The 27104-nt window shown below is 37.9% G+C and overlaps 1 protein-coding gene across 1 annotated transcript in view; it reads right to left on the bottom strand.

Annotated features, from left to right (window-relative positions):
• LOC103081853 (non-specific lipid-transfer protein) overlaps positions 1-27104 on the bottom strand; it is a gene marked incomplete at its 3' end in the record, with an annotated part of 83930 nt that overhangs the window by 29564 nt on the left and 27262 nt on the right. The window contains exon 6 of the mRNA XM_007455051.1: positions 16483-16609. Coding sequence (XP_007455113.1) covers positions 16483-16609 — 127 coding nt within the window. The remainder of the gene's footprint in view (positions 1-16482; positions 16610-27104) is intronic.

Genomic DNA, 27104 nt, shown 5'->3' with positions numbered 1-27104 from the left:
ACAAAACCATACCCTCAGCATAACTAGACAAAAGAAAACACAAAACTTCAAATTATCTGTAAGTGAAAAAAAAAAGGGAAAGGGAAAAAGTGACCAAATCCCTGCCAGCAATCATTCACACTCCCACAGTAAGCCTCCTAGGTAAGAAGGTCAGTCTGAAAAATACTGCAGAGGAGAGAAGAGGGGAGCTAGTGGCAGGCCTACAATTGCTCTGAAACTACCACCAGGAAGAAAAAGACACCCCGCAAGAGTGAAAATATTGAAAAAATATTCCTGTAGATCAAAACATGACAAGAAGGAAGGGTTAGAAAAGCACAGGAGACTCAAGGTGGTAATCTTTGAAAGGTATAGCTTCTAGGAGAAGAAAAGAGGGGAAAAAAATTGTGGGGGAGAAGGTCCCTTTGGCAACTGGATGGTGAAAGAGAAAAGAAGTAAACAGGGAAATTTCTGGGGTCCCACAAGACAAAACAAACAAACAAAAAAGAAACAAGAAATCTGAGGACACACAGTCCATCTTTCAAAAAATCCACTACAGAAATAGGATTTTACCACACTGACATTAGAGGACATCAGATAATTAGGAATCACTCCAAGTTTAAAAGAACACTCTCAAATCACAATGTAATAAAACCAGTAATTATTAATAAAATGTAAAAATTAAGTCTACCTGGAAATTTTTAAACTATTTCCATAAAACAACTCTTGGACAAAAAGAGGAAACACAAATGATTGCAAAGCTTCTGAAAAAAATGATACTGAAAACTAAAACACTACATATCAGAACCAATGTGATATGTTTAAAGTTGTAACAAGGACATAGCACTAAGAATGATTAAAATGGAACATATTGATCAATTAAAAAGAATGAAGTCCTGATCCATGCTACTACATGAATGAACTGTGAATGTTTTCTGAGTGAAAGAAGCCAATCACAGAAGGTCACATACTGTAGGGTCCATTTAAATGAAGTGTTCATAATAAGCAAACACATAAAAACAGAAATTAGATTAGTGGTTGCCAGGTGCCGTAGAGGAAAGGATTGTTAATGGGTATGGGGTTTCCTTTGGGGATGATGAAAATGTTCTGAAATTAGATAGTGGTGATGATTGCACAACTCTGTGAATATACAAAAAAACACTGAATTGTACACTTTAAAAGAATGAATTTTTATGGTATGTCAATTTTATCTCAATAAAGCTGTTATTCACTAAAAGGATAAAAAATGAATTAAATTCCCAATTCAAATACAACAACAAAATAAACCAATAAAAATCACAAGGAAGATAAAGGCAGAAAATAATGGAATAAAGAATTAGAAAGAAGAGACATAATCAATCAAAATCCTATTGTTCTGAAAAATTTAACAAAAGAGACAAACTGCTACCCTAATTTAATAGGAAAAAAAGCAGAAAGCATATATACACAAAAATAATAAATAACGAGAGAAATACCATTGAAATAGAAATTTTATGTAAAAGACGACTTTTCAAACTTCTATACAAATAGATTTGAAACTCTAAATGAAACGAATAATTTCCCAGAGAAATACAGACTACGAAAATTAACCCCACTGGAGATGGAATGTTTAAACATAAATAAATAGATAATTACCAAGCAACTACCAAAACAAACAAACAAACCATACACACCAAAAAAACAGGCCCAGATGATTTCACAGGGTATTGTATCAAACCTACAAAGATCAAGTAGTCCCAATGCTCCATAAGTCGTTCCAAAGCATCAAAAATGAAGAAATGCTTCCTACTTCGTTTTATAAAGTAAGTATAAAATTAACACCTAAACTTGATAAAGACAAAAAAAAAGAAAATTAAAACCAATATCACTTATGAATGTTGATCTGAAAGCACTAAATAAAATAGTGACAGAGTCTAACTCCACATTAAAAAAAAAATCAATACATCATAACCAACTGGCATTCATTCCAGACATGCAACGTTGATTCAATATCAGGAATCCATTAATAAAATATTCTATTACTAGATCTAAGTGGAGGACATAATGAAATCCACAGATGCTGGAAAAGCATTTGACAAAATTCAATACCCATTCCTAAAAGAAAAAGAAACTCAAGAAAATAAAAATTGCTGAATACTTTCTCAACAAAATTAAATAAATAAATATATAAATGAATAAATATATATATATATATAAATAAATATATATATGAGATCTTGAAGCCAGAATTGTACTTAAAAGTAATATTAATAACTATTAATGTAACACCTCCCATAATGGACTGTTGTGAGAATTGAATGAGATAATATGGGTATGGAAATTCATTCATTCATTCAACAAACATTTATTGAGTATTTAAATATGCTAGGGATTGTAGAAGAGAAGCGGGAAAAAACTTTCTTCTGGCCAGATTACATGCCAAACACTGTGCTAGGCTGGATATATTGAAGGTAAACAAAACAGACATGATTCCTGCTTTCATGGAGTTTATAAGACAAATAAGAAAGACAAAAATTAAACAAGTAAAACCACACACAAATGTATGAATATAAATAGTGCTAAGTGCTATGAAGGAAAGCAACAGGAAACTATCTATGAAAAAGAATAACAGGAGGGATTTACTTCAATTGAATGATCAAGGAGGGTCTTTCTTTGAAGATTAATTAATTACAGAATACCTGCTTTGTGCCAGGCACTCTACTAGGTAACAGTCAAAGAGCAGGGAATAAAACAAACAAAAATCAGGCCCTTGTAGACTTAGATTCTGGTTGGAAGAGACAGTCAATAAATAAGAAAAAATATATATGCCATATTTTCATAAGTGCTCTATGAAATGATAAAGTAAGGACTTCCTTGGTGGCACAATGGCTAAGAATCCACCTGCTAATGCAGGGGACACGGGATCGAGCCCTGGTCCAGGAAGATCCCACATGCCGTGGAGCAACTAAGCCCATGCACCACAACTACTGAGCCTGCGCTCTAGAGCCCTTGAGCCACAACTACTGAAGCCCGCGTGCCTAGAGCCCGTGCACCACAACAAGAGAAGTCACCGCAACGAGAAGCCCGTATACCGCAACAAAGAGTAGCTCCTGCTCACTGCAACTAGAGAAAGCCCATGTGCAGCAACGAAGACCCAATGCAGCCAAAAATTAAAAAAAAAAAAAAAAAAAGATAAAGTAAGAGACAGAGGATAGGGAGTTCTGGGAAGGAGGGTGATGAAAGAAAGCAGAAGATGACATTTAAGCAAAGACCTCATGGAAGTAGGAAAGCTAACACTGATGATATTTTAGGGTAAAGTATTCCAAAAGTTGAAATAGCAAGGCTTAGGCCCTGCTTGAGGTAGGAATGTGCTTACTGTTTGAGGAACCGAAAGGATAGTGTGGCTGGAGCAGAGCGGTGAAAGAAAAAATGGTAAAAGATGAGGTCAGAGAGCTAATGAGGGTGGAGAGTCAGATCATATAGAAGCTTGCAGGCCATAAGACCTGTAGGTTTCAATCTGAGTGTGGTAAGAACACAACAGAGTTCTTAGCAGAGGAGTGAAATGATATAGCTTATACGTTGCTCTGGACATAAAGTGAAGAATTGACTGAACAGGTACACAAGCAGAAGCAGTAAAACCATTTAGGAGATTCCTATACTCCAGGTGAGAAATTATGATAGCTTGCACTATAGTAGAAGTGGGGAAAATGTGGAGAAACATTTCTCCTTCTCATATTTCTGGATATTTTAAGAAATGAGTAAAAAGGTTTGCTGAGACATATTTGGGGGAATCAGGAAGATGGCGGAAGAGTAAGACGCAGAGATCACCTTCCTCCCCACAGATACACCAGAAATACATCTACACGTGGAACAACTCCTACAGAACACCTACTGAACGCTGGCAGGAGACCTCAGACCTCCCAAAAGGCAAGAAACTCCCCACGTACCTGGGTAGGGCAAAGGAAAAAAGAATAAACAGGGACAAAAGAATAGGGACGGGACCTGCACCAGTGGGAGGGAGCTGTGGAGGAGGAAAACTTTACACACACTAGGAAGCCCCTTCGCGGGCAGAGAATGCGGGTGGTGGAGGGAGTTAGCTTCGGAGCCGCGGGGGAGAGCGCAGCCACAGGGGTGCGGGGGGCAAAGCGGAGACATTCCCGCACAGAGGAGATCGGTGCCGACTGGCACTCATCAGCTCGAGAGGCTTGTCTGCTCACAGGCCGGGGCGGGCGGGGCTGCGAGCTGAGGCTCGGGCTTCGGTCGGAGCACAGGGAGAGGACTGGGGTTGGCGGCGTGAACACAGCCTGCAGGGGGTTAGTGCGCCACGGCTGGCCGGGAGGGAGTCTGGGGAAAAGTCTGGACCTGCCGAAGAGGCAAGAGACTTTTTCTTCCCTCTTTGTTTCCTGGTGCACAAGGAGAGGGGATTAAGAGTGCTGCTTAAAGGAGCTCCAGAGACGGGCGCGAGCCGCGGCTAAAAGCGCGGACCCCAGAGACGGGCATGAGATGCCAAGGCTGCTGCTGCCGCCACCAAGTAGCCTGTGTGCGAGCACAGGTCACTATCCTCACCTCCCTTCCGGGGAGCCTGTGCAGCCTGCCACTGCCAGGCTCCCAGTATCCAAGGACAACTACCCCGGGAGAACGCATGGCGCCTCAGGCTGGTGTAACGTCACACACTGGCCTCTAACGCCGCAGCCTCGCCCCGCATCCGTGCCCCTCTCTCCCCCGCGGCCCAAGTGAGCCAGAGTCCCTGAAGCAGCTGCTACTTTAACCCCGTCCCGTCTGAGCGAAGAACAGACAAGCTTCGGCAACCTACACACAGAGGCGGGGCCAAATCCAAACCTGAGCCCTGGGAGCTGTGCGAACAAAGAGGAGAAAGGGAAATCTCTCCCAGCAGCCTCAGAAGCAGCAGATTAAAGCTCCACAATCAACTTGATGTATCCTGCATCTGTGGAATACATGAATAGACAACGAATCATCCCAAATTGAGGAGGTGGACTTTGAGAGCAAGATTTACTATTTTTTCCCTTTTTTCTCTTTTTGTGAGTGTGTATGTGTATGCTTCTGTGTGAGATTTTGTCTTTATAGCTTTGCTGTCACCATTTGTCCTAGGGTTCTATCCGTCCGTTTTTTTTGTTTGTTTTTAATTTTTTTCTTAAAATTATTTTTTATTTTAATAACTTTAATTTTATCTTACTTTATTTTATTTTATCCTCTTTCCTCTTGCTTTCTTTTCTTTCTTCCTTCCTTCCCTCCTTCCTTCCTTCCCTCCCTCCCTCCTTACCTTCCTTCCTCCCACCCTCCCTCCCTCCTTTCTTTTCTTCTCTTTTCTTTTCTTTTCTTTTCTTTTCTTTCCTTCTTTTTTTCTTTCAACTTCTTCTCCCTTTTATTCTGTGCCATGTGGATGAAAGGTTCTTGGTGCTGCAGCCAGGAGTCAGTGCTGTGCCTCTAACATGGGAGAGCCAACTTCAGGACACTGGTGCACAAGAGACCTCCCAGCTCCACGTAATATCAAACGGCGAAAATCTCCCAGAGATCTCCATCTCAACACCAGCACCCAGCTTCACTCAACGACCAGCAAGCGAAGGTGCTGGACACCCTATGCCAAACAACTAGCAAGACAGGAACACAACCCCACCCATGAGCACAGAGCCTGCCTAAAATCATAATAAGTCCACAGACACCCCAAAACACACCACCAGACGTGGACCTGCCCACCCAAAAGACAAGATTCAGCCTCAACCACCAGAACACAGGCACTAGTCCCCTCCACCGGGAAGCCTACACAACCCACTGAAACAACTTTAGCCACTGGGGACAGACACCAAAAACAACGGGAACTACGAACCTGCAGCCTGCAAAAAGGAGACCCCAAACAGTAAGATAAGCAAAATGAGAAGACAGAGAAACACACAGCAGATGAAGGAGCAAGATAAAAACCCACCAGAACTAACAAATGAAGAGGAAATAGGCAGTCTTACCTCAAAAAGAAAGATGATCCAAAATCTTGGAAATAGAATGGACAAAATGCAAGAAGCAGTTAACAAGGACCTAGAAGAAATAAAGATGAAACAGACAATGATGAACAACACAATAAATGAAATGAAAAATACTCTAGATGGGATCAATAGCAGAATAAATGAGGCAGAAGAACGGATAAGTGACCTGGAAGATAAAATAGTGGAAATAACTACTGCAGAGCAGAATAAAGAAAAAAGAATGAAAAGAACTGAGGACAGTCTCAGAGACCTCTGGGACAACATTAAACGCACCAACATTCGAATTATAGGGGTTCCAGAAGAAGAAGAGAAAAAGAAAGGGACTGAGAAAATATTTGCAGAGATTATAGTTGAAAACTTCCCTAATGTGGGAAATAAAATAGTTAATCAAGTCCAGGAAGCACAGAGAGTCCCATACAGGATAAATCCAAGGAGAAATATGCCAAGACACATATTAATAAAACTGTCAAAAATTAAATACAAAGAAAGCATATTAAAAGCAGCAAGGGAAAAACAACAAATAACACACAAGGGAATCCCCATAAGGTTAACAGCTGATCTTTCAGCAGAAACTCTGCAAGCCAGAAGGTACTGGCAGGACATATTTAAAGTGATGAAGGAGAAAAACCTACAACCAAGATTACTCTACCCAGCAAGGATCTCATTCAGATTTGATGGAGAAATTAAACCCTTTACAGACAAGCAAAAGCTGAGAGAGTTCAGCACCACCAAACCAGCTTTACAACTGATGCTAAAGGACCTTCTCTAGGCAGGAAACACAAGAGAAGGAAAAGACCTACAATAACAAACCCAAAGCAATTAAGAAAATGGGACTAGGAACACACATATCAATAATTACCTTAAATGTAAATGGATTAAATGCTCCCACAGAAAGACACAGACTGGCTGAATGGATACAAAAACAAGACCCATATATATGCTGTCTACAAGAGACCCACTTCAGACCTAGAGACACATACAGACTGAAAGTGAGGGGATGGAAAAAGATATTCCATGCAAATGGAAACCAAAAGAAAGCTGGAGTAGCAATTCCCATATCAGACAAAATAAACTTTAAAATAAATACTATTAGAAGAGACAAAGAAGGACACTACATAATGATCAAGGGACCGATCCAAGAAGAAGATATAACCATTGTAAATATTTATGCACCCAACATAGGAGTACCTCAATACATAAGGCAAATACTAAGAGCCATAAAAGGGGAAACCAACAGTAACACATTCATAGTAGTGGACTTTAACACCCCACTTTCACCAATGGACAGATCATCCAAAATGAAAATAAATAAGGAAACACAAGCTTTAAATGATACATTAAACAGGATGGACTTAATTGATATTTATAGGACACTCCATCCAAAAACAACAGAATACACATTTTTCTCAAGTGCTCATGGAACATTCTCCAGGATAGATCATATCTTGGGTCACAAATCAAGCCTTGGTAAATTTAAGAAAATTGAAATTGTATCAAGTATCTTTTCCGACCACAACGCCATGAGACTAGATATCAATTATAGGAAAAGATCTGTAAAAAATACAAACACATGGAGGCTAAACAATACACTACTTAATAACGAAGTGATCACTGAAGAAATCAAAGAGGAAATTAAAAAATACCTAGAAACAAATGACAATGGAGATACAACGACCCAAAACCTATGGGATGCAGCAAAAGCAGTTCTAAGAGGGAAGTTTATAGCAATACAAGCCCACCTTAAGAAGCAGGAAACATCTCGAATAAACAACCTAACCTTGCACCTCAAGCAATTAGAGAAAGAAGAACAAAAAAACCCCAGAGTTAGCAGAAGGAAAGAAATCATAAAAATCAGATCTCAGAAATAAATGAAAAAGAAATGAAGGAAATGACAGCAAAGATCAATAAAACTAAAAGCTGGCTCTTTGAAAGATAAACAAAATTGATAAACCATCAGCCAGACTCATCAAGAAAAAAAGGGAGAAGACTCAATCAATAGAATTAGAAATGAAAAAGGAGAAGTAACAACTGACACTGCAGAAATACAAAAGATCATGAGAGATTACTACAAGCAACTCTATGCCAATAAAATGGACAACCTGGAAGAAATGGACAAATTCTTAGAAATGCACAACCTGCCAAGACTGAATCAGAAAGAAATAGAAAATATGAATAGACCAATCACAAGCACTGAAATTGAAACTATGATTAAAAATCTTCCAACAAACAAAAGCCCAGGACCAGACGGCTTCACAGGCGAATTCTACCAAACATTTAGAGAAGAGCTAACACCTATCCTTCTCAAACTCTTCCAAAATATAGCAGAGGGAGGAACACTCCCAAACTCATTCTACGAGGCCACCATCACCTTGATACCAAAACCAGACAAGGATGTCACAAAGAAAGAAAACTACAGGCCAATATCACTGATGAACATAGATGCAAAAATCCTCAACAAAATACTAGCAAACAGAATCCAACAGCACATTAAAAGGATCATACACCATGATCAAGTGGGGTTTATTCCAGGAATGCAAGGATTCTTCAATATACGCAAATCTATCAATGTGATTAACCATATTAACAAATTGAAGGAGAAAAACCATATGATCATCTCAATAGATGCAGAGAAAGCTTTTGACAAAATTCAACACCCATTTATGATAAAAACCCTGCAGAAAGTAGGTGTAGAGGGAACTTTCCTCAATATAATAAAGGCCGTATATGACAAGCCCACAGCCAACATCATCCTCAATGGCGAAAAACTGAAAGCATTTCCACTAAGGTCAGGAACAAGACAAGGTTGCCCACTCTCACCACTCTTATTCAACATAGTTTTGGAAGTTTTACAGCAATCAGAGAAGAAAAGGAAATAAAAGGAATCCAAATTGGAAAAGAAAAAGTAAAGCTGTTACTGTTTGCAGATGACATGATACTATCTATACATAGAGGATCCTAAAGATGCTACCAGAAAACTACTAGAGCTAATCAATGAATTTGGTAAAGTAGCAGGATACAAAATTAATGCACAGAAATCTCTGGCATTCCTATACACTAAGGATGAAAAATATGAAAGTGAAATCAAGAAAACACTCTCATTTACCACTGCAACAAAAAGAATAAAATATCTAGGAATAAACCTACCTAAGGAGACAAAAGACCTGTATGCAGAAAATTATAAGACACTGATGAAAGAAATTAAAGATGATACAAATAGATGGAGAGATATATCATGTTCTTGGATTGGAAGAATCAACATTGTGAAAATGACTCTACTACCCAAAGCAACCTACAGATTCAATGCAATCCCTATCAAACTACCACTGACATTTTTCACAGAACTAGAACAAAACATTTCACAATTTGTATGGAAACGCAAAAGACCCCGAAGAGCCAAAGCAATCTTGAGAAAGAAAAACAGAGCTGGAGGAATCAGGCTGCCTGACTTCAGACTATACTACAAAGCTACAGTAATCAAGACAGTATGGTACTGGCACAAATACAGAAATATAGATCAATGGAACAGGATAGAAAGCCGAAAGATAAACCCACGCACATATGGTCACCTTATCTTTGATAAAGGAGGCAGGAATGTTCAGTGGAGCAAGGACAGCCTCTTCAATAAGTGGTGCTGGGAAAACTGGACAGGTACATGTAAAAGTATGAGATTAGAACACTCCCTATCACCATACACAAAAATAAGCTCAAAATGGATTAAAGACATAAATGTAAGGCCAGAAACTATCAAACTCTTAAAGGAAAACATAGGCAGAACACTCTATGACTTAAATCACAGCAAGATCCTTTTTGACCAACCTCCCAGAGAAATGGAAATAAAAACAAAAATAAACAAATGGGACCTAATGAAACTTAAAATCTTTTGCATAGTAAAGGAAACCATAAACAAGACCAAAAGACAACCCTCAGAATGGGAGAAAATATTTGCAAATTTAGCAACTGACAAAGGATTCATCTCCAAAATTTACAAGCAGCTCATGCAGCTCAATAATGAAAAAACAAACAACCCAATCCAAAAATGGGCAGAAGACCTAAATAGACATTTCTCCAAAGAAGATATACAGATTGCCAACAAACACATGAAAGAATGCTCAACATCATTAATCATTACAGAAATGCAAATCAAAACTACAATGAGATTTCAGAATGGCCATCATCTAAAAATCTAGAAACAATAAATGCTGGAGAGGGTGTGGAGAAAAGGGAACACTCTTGCACTGCTGGTGGGAATGTGAATTGGTACAGCCACTATGGAGAACAGTATGGAGGTTCCTTAAAAAACTACAAATAGAACTACTATATGACCCAGCAATCCCACTACTGGGCATATACCCTGAGAAAACCATAATTCAAAAAGAGTCATGTACCAAAATGTTCATTGCAGCTCTATTTACAATAACCAGGAGATGGAAACAACCTAAATGTCTATCATCGGATGAATGGATAAAGAAGGTGTGGCACATATATACAATGGAATATTACTCAGCCATAAAAAGTAGTGAGGTGGATGGACCTAGAGTCTGTCATACAGAGTGAAGTAAGTCAGAAAGAGAAAGACAAATACCGTATGCTAACACATATATATGGAATTTAAGAAATTTAAGAAATTTAAGAAAAAAATGTCATGAAGAGCCTAGGGGTAAGACAGGAATAAAGACACAGACCTACTAGAGAATGGACTTGAGGATATGGGGAGGGGGAAGGGTAAGCTGTGACAAAGCGAGAGAGTGGCATGGACATATATACACTACCAAACGTAAAATAGAAAAGCTAGGGGGAAGCAGCCGCATAGCACAGGGACATCAGCTCGGTGCTTTGTGACCACCTAGAGGGGTGGGATAGGGAGGGTGGGAGGGAGGGAGACGCGGGAGGGAGGAGAGGTGGGAACATGTGTGTGTGTGGCTAATTCGCTTTGCTGTAGAGCAGAAACTGGCACACCATTGTGGGGCAATTATATTCCAATAAATATGTAAAAAAAAAAAGAATTAATAATAATAATAATAATAATATCCCTGCTGTCCGATGGGGAATTTATAGGGTTTTAAAAAGTGAGTTCCACAATGATCTCTAGCAAGATCATTGCTTAAATTTGTTCTCCGTGCAGTGCTAAGTTTTTCTGGGGGGATAAAAAAGGAAATAAGAGTATCTTGATAAACTGCAAAAAAAAAAAAAAAAAAAAAAAAAGGTTTGCTGATATATTGAATGTTGAGTATAAGAAAAATCAAGAATGTTTCTAAGCTTTTTGGCCAAAGGTCCTAAAGAGATGGAGTTATCATTTACTGGATAGGAAAAACTTCTGGAGGAACAGATGGGGAAGGTGGAAGTTAAAGGAAGAATTTGAACCTCAGTTTTAGACCTGTTAAATTTGAAAGGCCTATTAGACATCCAAGCAGAAATACTTTTGTAAAGTGTTGGAGATATGAGATAAGATTTTTTAAGACCTAAAGCATGAAAAGAGTTGACCTTGAAAGAATAAAGAGCACTGTAGCCAAAGAAAATATGAGACTGGGGCGCAGGGAAATAAGTTTGGCTTACTGAACACACTGAAAGGCCAGTGAGCTTACACATAGGAAGACTAGACAAAAGGAATTAAAACAAGAAATGATTTTTAAAAAGAGAGTCTCACTGTAACAAAGCAAGAGAAAATACTGATACATATTTTGGTACCTGAATGCCATGGACTGAATTGTGTCCCCTCAAAATTCATTTGTTGGACTTCCCTGGTGGCGCAGTGGTTAAGAATCCACCTGCCAATGCAGGGGACACAGATTCGAGCCCTGGTCCAGGAAGATCCCACATGCCGCAGAGCGACTAAGCCCATGCACCACAACTACTGAGCCTGCACTCTAGAGCCCGTAAGCCACAACTACTGAAGTCTGTGTGCCTAGAGCCCGCGCTCCACAACAAGAGAAGCCACAGCAATGAGAAGTCCATGCACCGCAACAAAGAGTAGCCCCCGCTCACTACAACTAGAGAAAGCCCACGCTCAGCAACGAAGACCCAACGCAACCAAAGATAAATAAATTTATTAAAAAAAAAAAGAAAATTCATTTATTGAAGTCCTATCACTCAATGTGATGGTTTTTGGAGATGGGTCTTTTGGGAGTTAATTATGGTAGATGAGGTCATGAGGGTGAGTGCCTCCTGATAGGATTAGTGTCCTTATAAGAATCCTTACAAAAAGTGGAAGACAAAGATGTTTATCTCTCCCTCTCTCTCTGCACCCACATAAAAGAAGAGGTCATGTGAATACACAGTGAGATGGCAGTCACCTATAACCCAAGAAAAAACCTATAAAACCTATCGTGCATCAGTATAAAACCAGTATCAGTATAAAACCTATCGTGCATCTTGCTTTTAGACTTCCCAGCCTCTAGAACTATGAGAAATAAATTTATGCTCTTTGAGCCACCCAGTCTATGGTATTTGCTATGTCAGCCCAAGCAAACTAATATAGTGGAAATGGAGTTACACTGAACAAAAATATAAGATATGTGAATGGCTATGGAACCATTCTAGTTCCAAAGTTTGGAACAATTGCTAGCAAAAGCGTAAAGTGCGTTGAAGAAACCATTAGTAGTAGCCTCAAAGTCCTTTGAGGATGCTGCAGGTGAGAGTTTGCAAAAGGACAAAATCTTACTGAAAACTGGAGGAAAGGAGAGCCCTGTTAAAATAGAAGCAGAGATTACAGTAATACTATTACTTGCAGTTATGTAGAAACTAGCTAATAAGCAAAATATTGAAACTGCCACATGGTTTCTTCTGTAATGCTATATTGCAGAAAGGACTATTAAACAAGAAGGATTCAGGACTTAATAGTTTTGAAAATTCTCAGCCTTTCAAAGTGGTAAAAGATGCTAAAATTAAGAAATAGTCTTTGACGGGAATAAAGACGCAGACTTACTAGAGAATGGACTTGAGGATTCGGGGAGGGGGAAGGGTAAGCTGGGACAAAGTGAGAGAGTGGCTGGACATATAACTTGCAGTTATGTAGAAACTAGCTAATAAGCAAAATATTGAAACTGCCACATGGTTTCTTCTGTAATGCTATATTGCAGAAAGGACTATTAAACAAGAAGGATTCAGGACTTAATAGTTTTGAAAATTCTCAGCCTTTCAAAGTGGTAAAAGATGCTAAAATTAAGAAATAGTCTTTGACGGGAATAAAGACGCAGACTTACTAGAGAATGGACTTGAGGATTCGGGGAGGGGGAAGGGTAAGCTGGGACAAAGTGAGAGAGTGGCATGGACATATATACACTACCAAATGTAAAACAGATAGCTAGCAGGAAGCAGCTGCATAGCACAGGGAGATCAGCTAGGTGCTTTGTGACCACCTAGAGGGGTGGGATAGGGAGGGTGGGAGGGAGACGCAAGAGGGAGGGGATATGGGGATATATGTATATGTATAGCGGATTCACTTTGTTATAAAGCAGAAACTAACACACCATTGTAAAGCAATTACACTCGAATAAAGATGTTAAAAAAAAAAAAAATAGTCTTTGAGCAAAGATCAAGTCCAGGGCATTGCCAGGAAAACATGGTCCAAAACTGAAGCCCATGTTGTGACAAATCTTTTGTTAAGACCTCAGAAAGATCAAAGGTGATGCCTCAGAATATTGTTCAGAGAGAAAAAAGCCCTCTAAAGAGAAAAAACCTGTGCCTCACAAATCCTCTCAATCAAAGGGCTGCTAGGAAGCTTAAGAATGCTGCTCCTCAGCCATCTCAGAAAGGACCCAAGGTAGAAAGGCACTTAGCCCAGAGAGATTTGCAGGTGTAGCTTGTTGACTAATGGCATGACCAAACAAGATTCACAGGAGACCCACAAAGTTCTTAAGATAAAAATTATCTACAGAGAGGATTCTTAAGTGTTAGCATTCTATTTTTGACCTGGGAGGTAATTTAGGTCACAGTTATGAGCTTTGTGAGAATTCATGAAGCTGTATATTTATGTTGTGTGCATTTCTCTGACGAGTTATAATACACAACAACAACAAATGTCATATTTTTTAAAAATGCTGGGTTCAATCACTACTTTGATTCTTTAATTTCCTAGCAGGTCACAGATCAAAGTTTGAAAAATTATGGTCTGGGATAAGAGCTGTGATAGTAAAAGAAACTGGGGGGAAAAAAAACATAATTTGGAGTTTGAAGGTAGAACTGATAGGACATAGTGAGGGACTGGAGTAGGGGAAGAGTGGGGAGAAGTGTCAAAGATGACTCATGTTTTTGCTTTGAACATCTGAATGGATGGAAATGCCACTTACTGAGATGAGGAAAAGTAGAGGAGGAGCAAATTTAAGATATGGGGGAACAGAATGAAGAGTTTGCATCTGAACGTGTGAAATTTGAGACATCTGTTACATACACAAGCAGAGATGCGAAGATGCCAACTGGATATAAAAGTATAGAGTTCATCACCGACTATCCTAAGTTTGCCTCCCTCTCCCCATAAGTGCCTTACCTTGTTTTATTTTCTTCACAGGACTAATAATTGTTTGAAATTATCGTAGTTTTTTTCATATGCTACTGTCTCTCCTCGACTAGAAATTTAAGCAAAACCCTCACATTTCATTTGCTTATTTGTTGCTTGTGAATGAATGCACTGATGTCCCTAATTCTTTTTCCCTCCTGAATATCCTTTATGGTCTGACTTTGAAGTTTCCTACCACAAAAGAAGTAGAGCATATTACCCTATCCCTTGATTCCAAGTTTGCCATGTGACTTGCTTTGGTCAAGTCTCAAAAGGCCTCGCATGTTGCAGATTACTCTCTTGTGCTTCTGCTGTGACCATGAAAAGGACATCCCAGAGCTGGCCCTCTGGTCCCAAGAGGAAAATGAGGGACATATGACCCAGCCAAGCAGTACTAAAACAGAGCCTCCAACCAACCTACAGTCATATGATCAACCCAGACAAAAAGAGCTGAGCATGACTTAGATCAGCTGATTCCCAGTCAATCTACAAACTTGTAAGCTATAATAATAAATAATCATTGTTTAAAATTGCTGAGTTTTGGAGTGGTTTATTACACAGCAATAGCTAACTGATATACTGCTATATTCCAGTGCCTAGAATAGTGCCTGCAATATAATAATAGCTCAATATTTTAAATGAATTATTTAATTCAAAAGGAAATGGAGGGACTTTCCTCGTGGTGCAGTGGTTAAGAATCCACCTGCCAATGCAGGAGACACAGGTTCCAGCCCTGGTCTGGGAACATCCCACATGCCACGGAGCAAATAAGCCTGTGCGCCACAGCTACTGAGCCTGCGCTCTAGAGCCCACGAGCCACAACTACTGAAGCCCATGCACCTAGAGCCCGTGCTCCTCAGCAAAAGAAGCCACCACAATGAGAAGCCCCTGCACCACAACAAAGAGTAGCCCCTGTTCGCCGCAACTAGAGAAAGCCCATGCAAAGCAACAAAGACCCAACACAGCCAAAAATTTAAAATATAAATAAATAAATAAATTATTAAAAAATCATTCAAAAAAATTAAAAAGGAAATGGACAAGCAATAGCCAAAGAGGTAAGGAAAACCAGAACGAGATGTCACAGAGGCCAAGAGAAGAGAATGTTTTAAGAAAGAAGTGATCAAAAGGGACTAATGGTGCTGAGGTCTATTAAAATAGGATTGAAAAGCATTTACTTGATATGGCAACATAGTGATCAGTGGTAGCCTTGAGAAAGGAGGGAAGCCAGATTGGAATGGACTGAGTTTAAAATGGTAAGAAATAGCTACAAGAAAGAAAATTTCCATGGCCCCAAACTGGCAGTGCTCCTCTATACCATCCTACCATTCTTCCTTGAAGATTTCTTTCCTTTCTGATTACTTGATCTTGACTAACAAACCTGGGATATATTTCCTGCAAAGAATAGGAATGCTGAACTTTCAAGCACAACTATTTTCTTTCTTATCTCACAGTACACAACAAGGCACTGGTTCAGGGTCATACAATAAAAACAAAAACAAAAACAAAATCAAAAACTCTATCTGCACTGTCCCATGCTTTATCTAACTGGCTAAGGCAGGCCAATCACTGATCATCAGTCAAAAAGCTAGGATGTTTACCTACAAAATAAAAATCAACTGTGAAATTTAAATCTCATAAAACACTATGGACTGACAGATGATGATGGACTCCTGATGGATTCAAATACTGAGAATAAAATTTGGCTACATAAATCTATTACCAAGGGCTAGCTTTAAGTCTCAATTACCATATTCAGAACTAATGAGCCTCAATTTATAGTCTATGATTAAAGGAGACAAGATTTATGTTACTTTTCCTATTTCAATGTCTTCTTTTGGAGCATTCTAGGTACTTCTCAAATGATGTCCTAAGTATAAATACTTTTAGAAAACTGAATTCTATACAGACTATTTCTTCAACTTAATTGAAAAACCATTTCACATTTTATACATCTTGGCATCCCCCACAGTTTCTTAATAAATACCTATTGTTTCTCACGTGTATATAACTACCAATAAGACTTAAAGTTTTTTAACATACCATATTTTTCCATGTGCTCTTTTCCAGCAAACCCAAACATCTGAGAAGCAACTGGGTGGGCTGACAATCCATACTTGTTGATCAGGACTTCGAGATGTTTATCAATTGGATTGGTCCTGTTTGAAAACTAAGAGAGGGGAAAAAACAAAATTTAATAAGTACTTGACATGATGATAGGTGTCTCTTTTAACTATTACAGCGTTACTAAGACATTTACTTATTTGAAGTGTAGAGTAAGCCAAAAATGGACAATGTGAATAAAATCAGTCAGAAAACGCTTTGCAGGGAAACATGGGAAGGAAAAATAATCAAGTGACCAAAGAGGTATTAATCCTTTCAAGAAACATGTATAAAGAATCCATATGTGCAAATAACTACTCAAGGTGCTGGGGATAAAACAGTGAACAAAACAGATAAAGTCCCTGCTCATCTGGCATTTACATTTGAGGGAGGAGGGGACAGAAAGTAATGGGGATGAAAATTAATTAAAATGTAAATAGTAATGCTATAATGAATAAATTCAAGTATAGGGATAAAGATTGAAAGTGGGAAGTGCTACTTTATAGAAAATAGTCAAGGGAGGTCACATTGACAAAATGACATTTGAGCAGGGATGTGAAGGAGTAGGAGCAAGTCATTTGGACACCTTTGGGAGAGGAGCATTCAAGGCAGAAGGAACAGCAAGAATAAAGACTCAAAGGCAGGAGCAGGCTTGGGTATTTGAGAAAAAGAGTGAATTAGGGTTAGGATAAAGTGATACTCAGAGTGCAATCACCTCTGTTTCCATGGTTCTAGAATAGAAAAACACAGTTCCTACTGCAAACATTCTACAAAGGGAAAGCTAACTGTTTCTTACCAGTTTACCTACTAGACTATGAACACACTGAGGGCAGGAACTCTGCTTCACATACTTCTGTATGTGTATCCAATGCCTAGCATATGGCCTGTTACATAATAAACATTCCATAAATAATTGTTGAATGAAATAAATCAAGATTTTTTTGGTGCACAAAGGGGTTCTAAAGGGAATGCTATGAAAAAACTAAGATTAAGAAAAAATAGGGGCTTCCCTGGTGGCGCAGTGGTTGAGAGTCCGTCTGCCGATGCAGGGGACGCGGGTTCGTGCCCCGGTCCGGGAAGATCCCACATGCCGCGGAGCGGCTGGGCCCGTGAGCCATGGCCGCTGAGCCTGTGCGTCCGGAGCCTGTGCTCCGCAACGGGAGAGGCCACAGCAGTGAGAGGCCCGCGTACCGCAAAAAACCCAAAACCCCCCAAAAAACCATCCCTTTAAATAAAGCAGTTTCCACTTGAAAACCATCGCTGTTCCCTTGTAATGTGATGCCAATTTATATGATCTCTTACAGTGAAAGAAAGGCAGGTAAAGTCACAGCCCAGGGTATTAGTCTTTACTGTTTCATTACTTGGCATGTCATCTTAGGCAGAGCTTTGTTAATTTCATTTTAAACCTCAGTGTTCTCTTCCAAAAAATAGGAATAGTGTTGGTACCTCCCTTGGAGGCTTGTGGGTGGGTAAAATGAGGTGAGTTGATGGATGGCAAGCACTTAACGGTGTATCTCTCGTGATATGAGTGTTTTCTCCATGGAACTGCAAGGCGTTTTTGTGCTTCCATTTTGCATTTCTTCCAAGAGCTTGGTACCTTTCCAAGGAGTGGCTCAGGTCTCCTGGGATGAGAGTCAGGCCTGTGACTGCAACTGATGGGGCCACAGGTGGATCAAATCCAGAGAACTGGGAATGCTTGTCGGGCGATGAATCAAAGAACGGAACTTCTTTCCCAAGCGTGCTGTAGATCCGGCTGGGCTCTGTGACTTTGTTCCAGACCAGCAGGGTGGCGCTGGAGCGGGATCTGGAGAGGTGTACAGTTCCCTCCTTGGCCCGAGTCGCCTGACCTGCTGGAGGCACGTCCTCTCCTGCGCCAGCACAGAAAGGGCTGGCTCAACCCAACTTACTCATCCGTTTATTTTATGAACTCGGCTTGGAATGAAGAATATCTCGGGCCCTAAATGATGCCGTTGCAAAATCAGTAAAAGCAGACCTGATGTAAAGAAAGATATAAAGAGTGGTAAAACCAAAGAGGAAGAATTGGGGAGGATATTTTAATGATCTGGCAAGGTTTGTAAAGCATTTATTGTTTCTAAACATAGAGTACCATTGATGTTCAACAGTAGACTTCACTTTTACTAAAAAAAAAAAAAAAAAAAAAAAAAATAGGCTTACAAGAGGAAAATTATTTAGTTAGATATGATAAGCAACTTGATAATCCAAAGGAGTAAGACAAAATGAGCTGATAAATGGGATCTGTGGAATCTGTGAACACAGAAATCTTAAAAATAAGTATATATAATTATGTGTTTGGATTTCCATAGATGTAAATTTTTTTCTGTCAAAAGAAATCTAAAAAAGAACATTTTAAAAATACAGAAAATGTTCATACCTAAGTTAAAAAGGAATGTGAATGAAAACAATGATATACAACTTCTGCTTCTAGTCATGATGCACTATAGAAACCAGATTTACCCTTCTGTCTTAAGCAACTAAAAACCTGGACAAAATATACAAAGCAACTGTTTTCAGACAATGGACAACATAAAGCTTAGTATAGTGATCTCTGAAAGAACTCACAGAGAAGAGTAATGGAGAGAAGAGAGAGAGAGCTGAAGATCTGAAGAGAGTTCCTCTTGAGTTTTCAATGAGTCTAATCAACACATGAATATGAGGAAACTACTGAGACCAGGGAAAGAATCACTGGAAAGAAGCAGGCAGAATAATTCCCAGTGTTCCCACAGGGACAGGAATAGCTCTTATTCCCAAAACCACAATGGGAAAAATCTCCTAACATATGGGGCATCAATGGAATCCTGAGGTTACTGCTTGAGTAACAGTGTCAGTTTAGTCTTAGAATAATAAAGGCTGTTCTGATTCTACCTAACGAAGCTTAAAAGCAAATCTCAAAAGTATCAAACCACTTCTAAAAAACACCTACCCCGGAACAAACCCCTAAGTAGTTAACAGAACATAAAAATTCAACACCCAACAAAGTAAAATTTTAAATGTCTAGCATTCAATCACAAGTTATAAGGCATGCAATGAAACAGAAAAGTACAACTTGTAAAGAGTGGATTAATCAATCAATACAAATGATATAGTTGATAGAATTAGATGGGAACATTAAAACAGTTACTATAATATACTCCATCTGTTCAAGAAGGTAGAAGAAAGCATGAACATGACAAAGAAAAATAGGGAAGATATAAAAAAAATGACCCACATGAAACTTTTAGAGATAAAATATACATTGTCCGAAATGAAAAGTAAATTCAGTGGAATTAACAGCAGATTAGACAATGCAGCATAGATTGGTAAACTTGGAGAAGTAGGAAATTAAAATATGAGGAGGAAAAAAGCTAGAAAAAAATGAACAAAATCAGTGAATTATGGAACAACAACCAAGGAGTTTAGTAGATATGTAATTGGAGTCCCAGAAACAGAGAAAATGGAGAGAGACAAAAGTCAGAAAAAAAATATTTGAAGACATAATGGATGAAAAATTTTCAAATCTGATGAAAACTATAACTCATATATCCAAGAACCTCAACAAACCCCAGCACAAGAAACACGATAAAACTACACCAAGGTACAACATAATAAAATTGTTCAAAACCAGTGATAGATAGGGCTTCCCTGGTGGCGCAGTGGTTGAGAGTCCGCCTGCCAATGCAGGGGTCACGGGTTCGTGCCCTGGTCCAGGAGGATCCCACGTGCCGCGGAGCGGCTGGGCCCATGAGCCATGGCCGCTGGGGCTCTGTGTCCAGAGCCTGTGCTCTGCAATGGGAGAGGCCACAACAGTGAGAGGCCCGCGAACCCAAAAAAAAAAAAAAAAAACAGTGATAAAGAAATCTTAAAAGTAACCAAAGAAAAATACACATTAAGTATAGAGGAACAAAAAAAATAAGAATGACAGCAGATTTTAAATCAAAAACAATGAAAGCCAAAAAAAAAAGAGTGAAGCTAAACTAGAATTCTGTACTCAGCAAATACATCTTTAAAAAAAAGGTTAAAAAAATGAAAAAAATAAGGTAAATAAAGAATTACTAGAACATACAAAACTGAGAAAATTCATCACCAGCAGACCAGCACTATGTGAAACGTTAAAAGAGAATCTTCAGGCAGAAGGAATATAATCCTAGAGGAAAATTGGAATCAATAATAAAGGAATAAAGATCACTGAAAATTATAAACATGTGGAGAAATATAAGGTTTTTTTCTACTTTAAGAATTCTTTTAAAAATAATTGACTATTTAAAGCAAAATCAATAGCTGATATAGGGCTTATAACATGTATTGAAGCAAAATGTGCCTCTAGGAAGAGGTAAACAAAAAAATACTTTGTAAGGTTCATGTAATACTATAGTGAACAGTCGTAACATTACTTAAAGGTGGTTTGTGAATAAGTTAAAGATGAATGTAAACCCTAAAGCAACCACTAAAAGCAAACACCCGAGGCATAGTTAATATGTTCATAAAACAGACAAAATAAAATTATAAAAAATTCTCAATGAACAGAAAAGAAGACAGAGGAAAAAAGGAATAAAGATATTGAACAAAAAGAAAACGAGTAGAAAGATGGTAGATTTAAATCAGTGGTGTCCTAGTAAATGTTTAATAGTCTCATGGAGGGTGAGGGAGGTCTTATTGATAGCATTTGTCTATTTTTGTGTTGTAAATAATCCCACCATGGTCAATTTGAATCTACTAGCATGATGTCACTGAAAGCAAAGATGAGAAGAGATATGCATAATCAGATCTTGCAAGCTGGTACAAGCCGGTAGGCATCAGTTTCAGCTAACCACTAATTTAAACCCAGCTATATCAATAACCACATTAAGTGGAAAGGATATAAAAAGCCCAATTAAAAGACAAAGATTATTATATTGTTAAAAAGCAGGACCCAACTAAATGCTGCCTAAAAAACATAATTCAAACATAAAGACAGAAATAGGTAAAAGGATGGAAAAAGATAAACAATTCTAATTCTACTCAAAAGAAAGCTGAAATGGCTATGTTAATATCAGACAAAATAGATATAACATCAAAGAACACTACAAGAGATAAATTCTTATAAGTAGCCTAAAATCCTTCAAAAGGCAGGGTCTGACAAAGGGAGTACCTGGCTGGGATCCATAAAAATTTTCACAAGTGTGTTTTCAGTTTCATGATATAATACACCTCACATCATCTCACAATGATGAAGGGGTCAGTTTATCAAAGACATAACAATCTTAAATGTTAATACACCTAATATGAGAGCCTCAAACTACACGAAGCAAAAACTGATAAAACTGAAAAAAAAATAAACAAATCCACAGATTTAGCAGCAGATCTCAATACCTCCCTCTCAATAACTGATAGAACAAGTAGACAGAAAAACCAGTAAGGATATAGAAGGCAACCAATATTATCAACCAATTTGATGTAGAATTTATAGAACACTCCACCCAACAAGAGTAGAGTACACATTCTTCTCAAGTGCACAAGAATATTTACCAAAACACACCACATCTTGAGCCAAAAAACAAGTCTCAATAAATGAAAAAGCATTCACATCATACAAAGTATATTCTCTGACCACAGATAATTAAAATAGAAACAAATATCAGTAACAAAAAGGTATCTGTAAACTGCCCAAATGTTAGGAAGCTAAGGAACACACTTCTAATGTATGGGTGAGAGAAGAAATCACAATGGAAATTGCTAACTAATTTGACCTAAATGAGAATGAAATCATGACATAAAAAATTTGTGGTATGCTGCTTAAGCAGTGTTTTAAAAGAAATCTATAACATTAAATGCCCATGTTTGAAAAGATTTAAAATCAAGGACCTAAGCTTCCAGCTTAATAAACTACAAAACAGAGTAAATTAAACCCAATGTAAGAAATGAAATATTAAGGATGACAGCAGATATAAACAGAAAATGAGCAGAATGAAGTAGAATGGATAGAAATTAGTAGAATGAAATAGAAAAGAGAAAAAAATCAATGAAAACAAGGGCTGGTACTCTGACAAGATCAATAAGACTGGTAAACACCTTTTGTTATACTGATCATGGAAAAAATGGAGAAGACAAAGGTTACCAACAACAGAAGGAGAGAAAGGACATATCTAAAGATCCTACCTTAAGGGGATACTATGGGAATAATATGAACAAGTTTTTGTAAATAAATTCAACAATTTAGATGAAATGGACAAAATCCTTAAAGGGCACAAACTATCAAAGCCCACTCAAAAAAAAAAAAAAAAAAAAGATAACCTGAATAGTAATATACTTACTAAAGAAACTGAACTTTAAAACCTTCCCATAAAGAAAACTACAGACCTAGATGTGCACTGGTGAATGCTACCAAACATTTAAGGAAAAAAATAACAATTATATAAACAAACTCTTCCTAAGTAAAAAAAAAAAAAAGAAGAAGAGAAGGGAACAATTCTCAACCGTTCTATGAGGCCAGCATTATCCTGATATCAAAAGTAAATAAACATTAAAACAAAAAAGAAAACAAATCAACACCATCACAAACATATACACAAAAATCCTTAGCATAATTTTAACAAATTAAATCCATCAACATATGAAAGATAAGACATCACAACCAAGCATTTACTCCAGAAATACAGGATGGGTTAATATTCAAATATCAATCAATATAATTCACCATATTAACCAACTAAATTAAGAATAACAAACAAAATAAGAATCTCTCATAGGTACAGGAAAAGCAAATGAGAAAATTCAATATATACTCAGGACAGAAACTCTCAGCAAACTAAGAATAGAAGGTAACTTTCTCAAGCAGATAAAGAACATCTGTGAAAAACTTACAGCTAACATATTTAATAGTGAAATCTGAATGTTTTCCCCTATGATCAAAAGCAAGGAAAAGATAAATGATCTCACAACCTCTATTTCAATTTGTTGTGACGACCCTAGCCAGTGCAATCATAAGGCAAGAAAAATAAATAAAAGGCATACAGATTGAAAAGGAAGAAATAAAACTGTTTTGTACATAGATGATACGATTGTTTATGCAGACAATCCTACAGAATCTTAAAAAAGCCACTAGACTAGGAAGAGAGATTAGCTAGATCACAAAATACAATGTACACTTAGAAACTGGTATTAAAATAAGTGCTATTTTTAATAACATAAAAAACTTGAAATATCTGGGGAAATTTTTAATAAAATATGTAAAAGAGTTACACATTGAAAACTAAAAAATATTACTGAAAGAAATCAAAGACCTAAATAAAGAAAGATAAACAATTTTCATGGACTGGAACATTTAATATTGTTAAAAATGTGGAGATCCCTATGTATTAACCTAAAAATCTACTACAGGAAGCATTTTTATAGAAATTGACAAGCCAATTGTTAAAATGTATATGGAAATGCAAAGGATTAGAATAGCCAAATCAATTTTGTAAAAGAAAAACAAATTTGGAGAATATGCATTCCAATTTTATTTCAAGGCTTATTATAAAGTTACAGTATTCAAGAAAGTAAAGTATTGGCATAAAGACTGATCAAGGAAGAGTCCAAAAAATGATCCACACTACATCGTCAACTGATTATCAGCAAAGATGTCAAGGCAGTTCAATGGGGAAAAGATAATCTTTTCAACAAATGGGGCTGTATGAAATATGGGATACACATTTTTTAAAAAATTTTAAACATTGATCTTTACTTCCTACCACTTACAAAAATTAACTTAAAATGTTCTTAAATAGGATACAAAAAGCACAATAGTAGAAAACAGACAAACTAGACTTCATCAAAATTTTAAACTTCTGCTCTTCAAAAGATACCATTTAGGGCTTCCCTGGTGACGCAGTGGTTGAGAGTCCGCCTGCCGATGCAGGGGACACGGGTTCGTGCCCCGGTCCAGGAAGATCCCACATGCCGCGGAGCGGCTGGGCCCGTGAGCCATGGCCGCTGAGCCTGCGCGTCTGGAGCCTGTGCTCCACAACAGGAGAGGCCACAACAGTGAGAGCCCCGCGTACCACAAAAAAAAAAAAAAAAAAAAAGATACCATTTATAAAAGGAAAGGGCAAGTCCAGAGAGCTGGAGAAAATATTTGTAAAACATATTGAACAAGAGCTTGTATCTATCTGGAATATATAAAGAACTCTTATAACACAATAATAAGAAAATAACCAACTAATAATTGGGCAAAATATTTCAACAGTCATTGAATTCATCAAAGAAGATATACCAATGACAAATAAAAACATGAAATGATGTTCAACACCATTAAATATTAGGAAAATACAAATTAAATCCACAATAAGATACCACTGTACACCCACTGTGTGAAGAAAATTAAAAAGAATGATGATCACAAGAAAACTATACACCAATATCTCTTACGAATGTAGATGAAAATATCTTCAATGAAATGCTAGCAAACTGAATCAACAACACATTAAAAAAAACCCATGACAAAGTGGGATTTATCCCAGGAATGCAAGGTTGGTTTAATGTCTAAAACTCAATTAATGTAATACACCATATCAATAGAATAAAGGGCAAACACCACACAATCGTCTCAACAGACACAGAAAAAGCATTTGACAAAATCCTAAACAGATTCCTGATACAAAAAAAACACTTTTAAAAAGCACGGAGGAACTTCCCTGGTGGCACAGTGGTTAAGAATCCGCCTGCCAATGCAGGGGACACGGGTTCGATCCCTGGTCCAGAAAGATCCCACATGCTGCAGAGCAACTAAGCCCGTGCACCACAACTACTGAGCCTGTGCTCTAGAGCCTGCATGCCAAAACTACTGAGCCCATGTGCCACAACTACTGAAGCCTGCGCGCCCTAGAGCCTGTGCTCTGCAACAAGAGAAGCCACCGTAATGAGAAGCCCAAGCACCACAACGAAGAGTAGCCCCCGCTCGCCACAACTAGAGAAAGCCTGCACGCAGCAACAAAGACCCAGTGCAGCCAAAAATTAATTAATTGATTTTTTAAAAAATTTTTTAAGCATGGAAAAGAAGGGAACTTCCTCAACCTGATAAAAGGCATCTACCACAGATAACATGATGGTGAAAGACTGAATGCTTCCCTCATAAAAGCAGAAACAAGATGAAATGTCTGCTCTCACCATTTCTATTCAACATTGTACTAGAAGTTCTAGCTAGGGGAATTAGTCAAGAAAATAAATAAAAAGCAACCAAATTGAAAAAAAAAAGAAGAAAAACTATCTCTATTTGTAGATGACATTATCTTGCAAATAGAAAATCCTAAGGAATCCACTAAAATCTATTAGAATCAACAAGTTCATCAAGATTACAGGATATAAGATCAATATATAAAAATTAAATATATTTCCATACACTTGCCAAGAACAACTCAAAATGAAATTAAGAAACTAGGGACTTCCCTCATGGTCCGGTGGCTAGGACTACATGCTCCCAATGCAGGGGGCCCGGGTTCGATCTCTGGTCTGGGAACTAGATCCCACATGCCGCAATTAAGAGTTTGCATGCCACAACTAAAGATCCCGCATGCCACAACCAAAGATTCCACATGCCACAACTAAAAGATCCCACATGCTGCAACTAAAAGATCCCACATGCTCCAACTAAAAGATCCTGCATGCCACAATGAAGATTCCGCACGTGGCAACAAAGATCTCGCAGGCCACAACTAAGACCCAGCACAGCCAAATAAATAAATATTAAAAAGAAAGAAAATAATTCCATTTACAAAAGCATCACTAAAAATAAAACACTTAGGAATAAATTTAACAAAAAAAGTGTAAAACTTACACTCAGAAAACTATAAACATTGTTGAAAGAAATGAAAGATCTATTTTAAATAAATGAAAAGACATTCCATGTTCATGAACAGAAGATTTCAGATGGTTAACATGGTAGTACTCCTCAAAATGATATACAGTCAACACAATCCCTATCAGAATCTCAACTGGTTTCTTTGCAAATATTGATAAGCCAATCCCAAAGTTCATGTGGAAATTCAATGGACAGAGAACAGCCAAAACAATCTGGAAAAAGAAGAATTTAGAAGACTCTTACTTCCTGATTTCAAAACTTACTGAAAAACAATAGTAACCAGGGAATTCCCTGGTGGTCCAGGGGTTAGGACTCTGTGCTTCCACTGCAGGGGGCATGGGTTTGATCCCTGGTTGGGGAACTAAAATCTTGCCTGCCACACAGTGGGTCCAAAAAAAAGAAAAACAAAAAACAAACAAAAAACAAACCAGTAACCGAAACACTGTAGTATTAACTAGCATAAGACTATATAGATCAGTGGAATAGAATTGAGAGTACAGAAATAAACTCTCACAATTAAAAATCAATTTTTTTAAATATTATTTTTATTAAGTCTTTACCCTTGACAGTGTGGTTTGGTTTTTTTTTAATATTTATTTATTTATTTACTTTATTTGGCTGCGCTGGGTCTTAGTTGCAGCATGCAGGCTCTTAGTTGCGGCATGTGAACTCTCAGTTGCAGCATGCATGTGGGATGTAGTTCCCTGACCAAGGATCGAACCCAGCCTCCCTGCGTTGGGAGCATGGAGTC

This window comes from Lipotes vexillifer, unplaced genomic scaffold (genome assembly GCF_000442215.2).
Source record: "Lipotes vexillifer unplaced genomic scaffold, Lipotes_vexillifer_v1.1 scaffold844, whole genome shotgun sequence".
NCBI classification, from domain to species: domain Eukaryota; kingdom Metazoa; phylum Chordata; class Mammalia; order Artiodactyla; family Lipotidae; genus Lipotes; species Lipotes vexillifer.
This window is presented reverse-complemented; position numbering and strand designations above follow the sequence as displayed.